At 34.3% G+C, this 10,103-nt stretch overlaps 1 protein-coding gene across 1 annotated transcript; it reads right to left on the reverse strand.

The window, feature by feature from the left end:
- Nucleotides 1–1,414: 1,414 nt before the first annotated feature.
- On the reverse strand, nucleotides 1,415–6,948 carry LOC136809200 (ciliary microtubule-associated protein 3-like). The gene is made up of 8 exons (XM_067065719.1): nucleotides 6,801–6,948; nucleotides 6,408–6,541; nucleotides 5,996–6,091; nucleotides 5,453–5,580; nucleotides 4,921–5,047; nucleotides 4,185–4,300; nucleotides 2,141–2,216; nucleotides 1,415–1,555 (listed from the first exon to the last, which is right to left on the reverse strand). The coding sequence occupies exons 1-8, from the start codon at nucleotides 6,853–6,855 to the stop codon at nucleotides 1,490–1,492; spliced, it is 798 nt and encodes a 265-aa protein (XP_066921820.1). The 5' UTR covers nucleotides 6,856–6,948; the 3' UTR covers nucleotides 1,415–1,489.
- Between the last annotated feature and the right edge of the window lie 3,155 nt (nucleotides 6,949–10,103).

The following is a 10,103-nucleotide window of genomic DNA, read 5'->3' on the forward strand; positions in this document are numbered from 1 at the left end:
AGATTGAGTCTGAAATCGTGTGTGCTTATAAAGAACTTTTCATTTTCTGGCTTGAGAAAATATCTTTTCAAAACAAAATTGAACGGATAGCGAAATGGAACATAAACTTGCTTCGTGGACGAATTTTTATCTAATTTTCGTATATTAAAAGGCGAGAATCTTCAATACTGATTATTAGAATGTTCATAGCAAACTTGAGTTCTACTAAAAAGTCTTATTTCATCGGGCGAGCTTAGAATTTCTTTTGATACATTTTATAAAAGAAATCAAAAGACTTTAACGACCAATTACCGACACATTCAACTCCTGTTTTTCTTTATACCTCTATGGTATGGCGGAGAGTGTGCTTGAAGCCGTTTTACAAACAACTGGTATGGCGGGAAATGAGAGAAGGCTTGATTGATCAAATCTCCACCGAACTGTGCTGGTCTACTTTTAAAAATGGCACATTCTTGTTTCAGTCAGGGACAGACGAGCCCTATCTAGAGTGTTTTATATAAAGATATCTGTGGTTTTACCCGAATATAGGATAAGTCAAAGAGGTCAGATACTAAGGAGACAAGCGGCTCTGACGATTGATAATATAGTGCGCTTTAGAGGTAACCTCTTAAGGCCGTTAAGAGATTTAATTTCGATCTAAAAGAATCTAGCACAAAAATGTTCACTCATTGTGGGACATATTTGACTCCACTGATTCCACTACAGAAGAAAGAGATTTACTGAGTATAAAGTAAAATGTAATTAAAAAGTATATTTTTTCTAATATTTTACTTAAATTTTATAAATAAAGCAAGGACAAAGAACCGCTTTTATTGGAAAGAATGCGAAAATCTAGTTGTTGAAGTAACTATCCTACCATAAAGTTTATGGTAGTAAAATGGTTTATGAAAAACTTAAAAGTTTTATATTGGGAAAGCAAAAAATTCTCGCTGCATCACCTCTGTCTCACGTCACAACCCCGTTGGAACTTTCCCCACAGCGGGGATAAAAATTAATATCGAAATCCCAATGGGGATAGAAATTCTATTGTTAAGAATATCCAGTGGGAATGGTTTGGATTTGAAGTGCAATTTTATAAATAGAATTTCAAATGAGGATAAGATCAAAGTCAATATATTTTCCCACCGGGGACGAAATTTTGGCTAAGTTTTCCTCCGGGTCTGCGACACAGAGGGATGTGTTTTTAAAGAGACAAGATAAGAGTTAAGATATGACAGGGGACACTATTGGCTCTCAGATGTTTTCTTTTGTTATCTCGGTCCATTGTATGGTTTAAGACGTTATATCTTAGTCTAGGTTCAATATTCTACCAAAAAAGTGCACTGTTTGGATCAACTTTGCAGACATTTAAAGCAGCAGGTCGGGTACCCCCGGGACCATTCAAAACCAAAAGATACAATAATACAAAAATATCTTAAAAATATGATAGAAAATAGATCTTTTTGGAAAAAAATAAAAATGTGAATGGTTTTTCATAAAATGTTCGTGGTTAATAGTATAAACTGAAGTAGGATTCACGCATGCGTTGTTTCTTGATGTCTTTGTCAGTTTTCAGCTAAAAAAAGAACAAACTTTGAATAAGTAACCATGTCGAAGGTTGAATTTTAACTACTCTGTATAGGACTCTGTAACAAGACAACGCAATGATTGTTCGAGTAATGATGCCGTAGGTTTAATAACGAATAATTTTCTTTTAGGCAAAGTATACTACTCGTCGTATTCAATTTGATAATTTTCTGATGATTGGTCGAAAAGTTGATCATAATATTATTTTGGGCGTATGCACCAGGGATGGATGGATAAATCATTTGTCGTAAAAGCTCAGTGAATATGCTTTTAAGGGAGGCTTAAACTGTTGATTTTTGACATCGCTTTCAGGAAAGAATAGCTCAAGAGTCTGTGGAAATATAGAAGATGTCCAGAAGGGGGAATGATACACTTTAATCAGATTAATTTTTGCAAGATTTAATTTCGCAAAATTATTTGAATTTATCTGCGCGAATCACGTTATTTCGCCAGTTTCATTTTCGCAAAGAAGGCAAAAATTCGCAAAACTGAATCTCGCAACAACTAATCTGATTAAACTATTAGGTTTTTTCTATGAACATTGAGCAAATATTTTATGGAAAGGTGCACTTACTCTTAATTTGGCGCTTGTCCCTTCGTGTGAATGTATACCAGTACAATCGCGTACTTTAAAAAACCCACTCCAAAATCTAAAAAAACAAACAGGATTACTATTGTTACTAAATAGGATTACACACTTTAACATGCTATAAGAATATCAGGGTAAAAATCGGCCAAATCGTAAGAATACCCTAAGAATACCCTCTAGGGTGAATTTCACAGAAATTGATAAGAATACAGTAATTTTGTATTTGGTTAACAGAAAAAACTGCTTCCTTTGTTAGAGAAATTGAAGGAAGCTTTGAGGAAGAAATGTAATTTTAACCCAAATGTTCACTCAAAAGTCCAAAACTTTCAAATTGATCATTTCTCATTTTTGTAAAAAAGTCAAGTCTAAATAAGTAAGAATAAGAAAGAATATTACGTTAAGAATATTTCACCCTAAATTTTGGCACTTTCTTAAGAATACTTGACACTCATCCAAAGTACACTATGCTTATAAAAAAAAGCGTGTATTTTTTTTTGCCTAAAGAAAAACATTGATTTAGTTAGTCTAGCATGCTAGACGACTTAACTCAGTAAAAAATAGGAAGTAGAAAACTTGACAGGAGCATCAATATAGTCGTCTAGAATATTTTGTGCACAACAAACTTTTCATAAAAATTCTCTTTTTTCATGTTTTTGGATAACATTTTCAGGGGGTCTTGTTGGTTTGATTTGGTTTGTTTTTTTTTCTTTCACTTAGAAATTCTATTTTAGAAATTTTTATTTGTTTATATATTTTGTTGTATATGATTGTTTTCTCACCCCGCAGAAATCTGCGGGCCCTGCTGGAACTCCCGTAAGCTACGGAAACCACCTTAGCCCAGTCGTTTATTTTAACCATATCCCGACATAAAAATTTCCCGCTTTCAACAAAAACGTTATAAACGACTGGATTCCCAGTCTATGATTTAGTTTACTTTAATCGGATTAACTTTCGCGAGATTAAATTTCGCGATTTCGGGAATTTTTGCCATTTTCGCGAAATTAAAACTCGCGAAAACGCGTGAGATTCCTGTCTCGCGAAATTAAATCCACCACAAAATCTTTAAAATTGCATTTTCAGTGGAGAAACCAGTCCAAAGTCTCCATTTGTGGCAAAAAATGCCTATTTTCAGCTGTTTTCAGGCTTATTCGCGAAATTAAATCCACACGAAATTTTTCAAAACTTTGACTCGCGAAATTAAATCCACACGAAATTTTTCAAAACTTTGACTCGCGAAATTAAATCCAGAAAATTTCGCGAAATTTAATCCGATTAAAGTACCATGAACGATATTTTTCATTAGCTGATTAAGTGTCATCTTTCGTTCCCCGAATACACTCTTTTTTTACACGAACAATCAATTTATAAGAACAATGAGGCTCAAAATCGTCGAAAATTGGAACAACTTAAAAAAAAAGAGCCTGAAATGCTGAATTTCACGTAATGGGACAAAATATTTTTTAAATCGTGTATAAAATAAGAACAAGAAAAGAACAATGCGAGGATCGAGGTTCCAAAAAGATAAGAACAGTCAAGCAAGCCTCAACAAAAATTTACCGGTTTTTATAAAAAAAGAGTTCATCTCTCTAATCTGAAACAAATATATTCAATAACGAGACGACATAACGAGAAATATAACTACTGTAACACGATAGAAAAATTTCGTTGAAATAGTAAAGTTCCCTTAGTTTCAAACAGCCGGTTTGTTAATGCAATGAGCACAGTGATTTATTTTAAACTTCTTGATATGTCAATTTCAAGGCCATTGAAAAAAATAATTGCCTATTTTTTATTCGCGTACAAATAGATCAATACACCTTTTCGACCGTAGCCGTCAATTGCCGCGCGGGCTTATTTTTGTCCGTTTTACCACCCTTAACTCGATCCAATCCTTTTATTACACTTTTTTCTATTGTCTATAAATGCGAAAAAAAGACTGGGACGGTTTTAAGGTGGTAAAACGGACAACAAAATATCCGCGCGGCAATTGGTGGCTACGGTTGAAAAGGTATACGAATTTCGATGTTACCTTTTATTTTTATCGGTCAGGTTGGAAGGGGCATCTTCTTTGCAACTACGACACATTGAAACGTTGTTCTTGTTCATGTAATAGTCACCAGCAGGGTCAGCAGAACATCGACAACACTAAAAAAATAAGAATTAAACTTAACATTGCTGTATCCAATACTTTAGGCGTTCACACTTTTGAGATTTTCAGGAATTTTGTCCTTTTTTTTGCGAAAGTTTATGCATTTGAAACCCTCCCTGGTGGGTCACTTAGGCGAAAGGAGGGTACGGGTATGTACTGCCCTTAACGGTGCCTTTTTTCGATCTTTGAAATCCCACGAAGAGTCGTAAAAATCACAAAATCTAATTCCAGTCCCCTTAAGGGTTATAAATCAGCTAAAATCCAATTTCTTGACCCTCAAAAGTCTAAACTCAAAGCAAAATAGTCACAATATGGGTCATATAATTTATGAAAATTTCTGCTGTTCCTTTATTTCAGTCTCTCTAGGGGTCAGTTTTAGTCCCTCTAAGAGCCTCACCGCCAAAAGTCGGGCGACACAAACCATCACGCAAACCTAGTACAACCCCCCTCCCCGCGGGGAATTCTCGTAATAGATATTAAAACTTTCAGTTCGAGGCTTTCCTTTTTTTAAATATTCCAACTTCAAGACAATAAGTCAACATTACTTCATGTTTATGTCAAGCCGAATTAAACACTAAAACTTTACATTAAGAGATTTTCCCAATGTAGTACTTACGGGTGTTTTAGTGACATCAGAAGAGCAGATAGTTTGAATGGATGTGCGTAGTGTTTGTGGTCCACCGAAGGATCCATGAAATTGAACTTTACGATTTCGACCAACATTATGTTCATAAGTACCCGGGCTGGGAAGGAAAAAACAAAAATTAGTTTTGACAAATTAGTTCCACGAATTAGTTTGATAAAAGCCACAACTCTAAGAAACACCAAGTTTTGACGGTACTACCCTTTTGTTTTGAAACAACAAATATATTTATACACAGTAATCAGATAGAAAAGTTCATCGGCCTGCACCGAAGCGAAACTTCATCGTGGCTTTCCCTATCGTTATAAGGAGTACTAACGAGGCCTTTTCAATATCAGTAAAAACTGAGATTCTGAAGAGTCCTTATTTAGCTCAGTAAAATCCTCTTCTGATCCAAGAATTGTCTTGGGATAACAATAGGTTCAAAAGCAAAAAACCTGTCAATGGTTTAGTAAACCCTGATGTTGACTATCCGAGATATAAATGGTTAAAAGTAGAAACTAACCCTGGTAAACTTTCAAGTTTTATCGATGGGAATCTTGATGAACCAGATCTGAAAGGTTTTTTATCCGCAGTAAATTCACGTGGTTTTGAAATGATCTCTTGAAACGATGGAGGTCCTGGAAAGTCTTCCTGTAAATTAAAATGTAATTATACACTAATGGACCCTAAAAAGATTGAATTTACATTCCACTCTCACTTTTGTGGTTTGCGGATAATCTTAAATCCTCACATGTCACTTTCCCGGGTGTTGTTTTTTTTCTTAAAAACCCTCTTTTAAGCATTTTTTTCCGATTTATTTAGGTGAGATCGGAAAGTGATCAACAAATCTAGTACAAATTTCTCAAAAATTGAACCTACTAGATAATTGAACCTACTAGATCTCAAATTAGCATGTTCTTCTTCATATTGAATTTAGAATGTTTGGATTTGAAATTGTAGACTTACTGTAACAAGAGTAACTTTTTAAACTCGTAAATAAGGAAAATCAAATTGGTGTACCAGCTAAATTAATCTAATACTAATTAATCGCAAGATAAATGCTTACCCTGAATTCTAGAAAGCGTTGAGCTGTCCTGGCACCAAGTGAATAACCTTTTTTGCAAGTTGGTTTTAATTCTAATTCGTGAATGAATGAGCTGGTCTGTTAATAAGAAAAAGAAAAAGAAAATATGATAAACTAGGGCCATAACATCCCTAAAAAACAAAGTTGTTGTGTTTGGGTATTAATCATGCTTCTACTGCAATTAAAATGGTTTCATAGATTTCAAAAAAAGATTTATGGTATGCACTACTGCAACGGCTTACATTTATGCAATAACAAACATTTTCTGGCCTCTTCAAGTTCTGCCCAATACGTCACTTATAACAATAAGCTGAGTTGTAAAAATGGCTTAACTAATAGTAGAATTATCTCATTCAAAAATCGAACGATAAATAAAATTGAATTTTTTCTTTACCTCATCATTTTTATAAGACCCTGGTCCAAGATTGGGTACACCCCGTAAACACATTTCATTACCAGCCTTGGTGTGTGGTGTTTTTAGTGGTAAAAGTTCTCTTGATAATGTTGTACCAAAGGAAACATTGGAAACTAGAGGAAAGAAAAAAATTAATTCTTTAATGTTCAGATGTAATCCAAAATGTCTATTGTTGTTTATTGTAAGTATTTTGAAGATTTACTATAAGTAATGAGCACAAAATGTTATATTATTATAATTGAATATTCCATTGCAAATTGTTCGTCGACACAAGTAACAAGTTTGTAAACTTAACGTTAAAATGTTTAAAAATTAAAACTTTTCTGAAAGTAAAAAAACAGTGGGTCAAAAAGCTTTTACTTGAAAGTATACCTTTTTTGTTATCCAATAAGAATTCCTTCATTCGGCCAGCATGATCAAGCGTCATATTTATTCTAGTTTTTTCCTAGCTATATTTCAAATTATTTTCTAGACCCCTATAATTATGTATTTAGTTTTAATCCCCTAAAAATAAAATTTACTATTCAGTAAAAATAACAACAATTAAAAAACAGTGTTTTTAAATTCTTTGACCCTTTCCGTTATTAGGAAGGAAACCTTATAGTTATAGCAATATGTATCCACTTAGCATCAGGTTCCCCCTTGTTCCTCTGTATCTTATATTGTGTTTCTTCTTTTTAAAAGAATTCCTGGCATAGAATATAAACTTTATCCAGTCAAAACTATCAAGAAAATCATTGAGTCCAAGCACGGCACTCTAAAGTTAACTTTGAAATCATAAGTTTAAAATTATCCCACCAAAAAGTATCAATTAACATCCAAGGTTCCAAAAAACTATTGACATTCTCACACTCAACAACCTATCAAAGATCATAATACCGGTCTACTTTGAAAACAAAAAAGAAGGAGCAACAAAATCAATTGATGACGCATTATCAATGCCCATTGAAGCTTCAATCAATTGAAGTTTCTACAAAAAAAATGTAGCCTGGTAACCTGGCAACAAACCCCAGTCTACTGAATCTGATATTTTTTAGACCAAGAACAGTTTTTTGTGCTAGAATCTTGTTGGTTTGGGGAATTTTTAGGCGAGATCACTTTATGAAATTCTCTTATCACATCAAAAGACAAAGGATGCCTCGAAAAGATAAAAAATTATTTTATTATTCATATAACTGACATTTAATTATCCCTGGACTAATTTACTCAATCCAGGCCAACCAAAAATCTTTGATCAGAGTTTTTTGAAATTGGTACCCTAATGGCGACACTAAATGAAAATGCATTGAGAGCGCTAGATCTACTTTTCATTGATTACTTTTGATGATGTAGCGACGTTAGATGTTAATTTTCAACAATGCATGGTTTCTTCTTGGGTACCAATTCCAAAAAAAAAAACTCAAAGAAAAACCGAAGATGGTGGGTTTAGCTTGGTCCAGGGATATATAAAGGTCAGTGATTCCTATAGTCTGTCATAAGCTTGTCTTCAAAGAAAACCCATTTGCAGAATTTGATCTTTCTGATTTTTAATATATAATAATGAATGCAGCAACTGCTTAGGTTGTCAGGGAAGACATAGCACAGTTTCCGTTGTTGTGTGTTGATTGGTTTAGAAATTTCGAGAATGCAATCATTTTATGTGCAACGCAGAAAGACAAAAGATATAGAAAGTTACTGAGATATAGAATGACTAAAAACATTTTCTCTAATAAAGGTTTATATCTGTGTCACTTTATAACATTATGAATATATGATGAGAGGAAATGAAGCTGTTATATCATACTTATGTTATATCTTCATGATGCACTGCTAGACCTACCTTAATTCTATTGATTTATGCGCCCTTTTTATTTTTGCGGAGATGGTGCGCAAAATAGGCCTATTAAAGGGTGCGCAAATAACCTTTTCTACGAGTTGCGCGAAAATTAAAGGCATGAAAATTAGAGGCGTGAAAATTAGAGGCGCGAAAATAAAAGGCGCGCGAATATTAATGGAATTAAGGTATAGTTTTTTTTAATGTCTTCAATTATTGTGCCACAACGGATGTGTCTAACTGACATAAGTTGTACCCACAAAAATAAAACAAAAGCAAACCATGTGCAGGTTCAAACTAGAAACATTCAAAGACTTGGTGCTATCAAGGTATTACTAAATGAAAGTATCACTAAACCATCCTGTACATATTTATACTCCCTTCTCACAGACCTGGTAGGGTTTTTTCAGCCAGTGAAGGGTAAAAATGACTGAAACTCTATGGGGATTGATATTCCCATTTTTTCATGGCTGGGGATTTAAATTCTTTTGTTTTCAAGTCAGAAAATTCAGTGGGGAAGGGAAAAATAGTAAATATTTGCAGTGAGGATTGGTTTATTTGATTATTTTTAGTGGGGGCAAAGAATTGGAGGATAATTTTCCCCTATGGACAATATTTTGGCCAATTTTTCCAGTGGGAAGGGGTCCTAGTGGGTCTGTGATAAAAGAGGGTGTTTATTTGTTCTAGCTTCATTTCACTCAAGATTTCCCTTTCCGCACTAAGATCCCACTGTCCGACTTCCCCCGGCCTGGGATCTTGCCGCTTATTTTCCCGGGGATGATCAGTATATATGAGATTGGAAAGGGTTATTTTCTACATTAACCCTTTCCGGACGCACGGGCCACTGGGTGGCCCATGAATCGTGTTCCTATATGACGCACGGGCCACCGGGTGGCCCATAGCTTTGTAAAAGATTTTAACCGTTTTCGCGCCAAAATACAATAACATGGTTTTGAATAATGATTTTGAGGTAAATTTCCCGTAACCTGCAAAAAACCGCTTTTCGATATCTTGTTTACAACTAGAATTATAAATTTTCAATATTTGTTGTAAATTTACTCAGGCTAAATCTGTAAGGGAAAAATTGCTCAAAAATTTGGACAAAAAATCACTTTACTCAGATTCTTGGAAAGCTTTTGACATGAAATTTTTTTTACCCGGCCAGTAATTCAATTCTCTAAATCATATTCAAAGTTCAAGGCGTAAAGCAAAGGCCTTTTACTCTATTTCTTTATTCAAAGTCAAAAATTTTGCCTTTCCGAAAAAAAATCTGCCGATTTTTCGGTCACGTGACCAGGTGTCAGCCATATTTAAAATTTTTTTTTGGTTTTTCAAAACCCCTATTACATGTGAAAAAAACGAGGTAATACTTATCGTGATATCTTTTATCAACCACTTTCTATTGCAATTTTAGTGAAGCCAGTCAAAAATCAAATTTTTGTTTGCGTCATATAGCCGTGAAATCATGCGTCCGGAAAGGGTTAAGGTACATTTCTCAACCCGGCTTTAAAAGTGGCAGTGCTGGAATCTTAGGCTATAAAGTACATACGAAAGTCCTTACTAACTAGGAAAGGAAAGACCCGATAAAACCCTCTCTGCATGATGCGGAAACAAAATTTCAACATGTGTCCAGGGCTTTAACGTTTTGAAATTTCCTAACTAGAAAAGTTATTCGTTCCGGGCAGTATATCTCAACGCTCCCCCCATAAGAGATCATATTTTTTTGCAGATCAATTTTGACTTACTGAAACCAATGGTCATTGTCAGAGCTTGCGATTATGGAGGGATTAGGAGAAAAGGAACTTTTTTAAGCGCTTTCCTAATTAAGAAAAACGTAAAATACCTTCCTAATCAGGGGCCGT

The sequence above is a fragment of the Clytia hemisphaerica genome, unplaced genomic scaffold, assembly GCF_902728285.1.
Source record: "Clytia hemisphaerica strain Z4C2 unplaced genomic scaffold, Clytia hemisphaerica genome assembly, whole genome shotgun sequence".
NCBI classification, from domain to species: Eukaryota; Metazoa; Cnidaria; class Hydrozoa; order Leptothecata; family Clytiidae; genus Clytia; species Clytia hemisphaerica.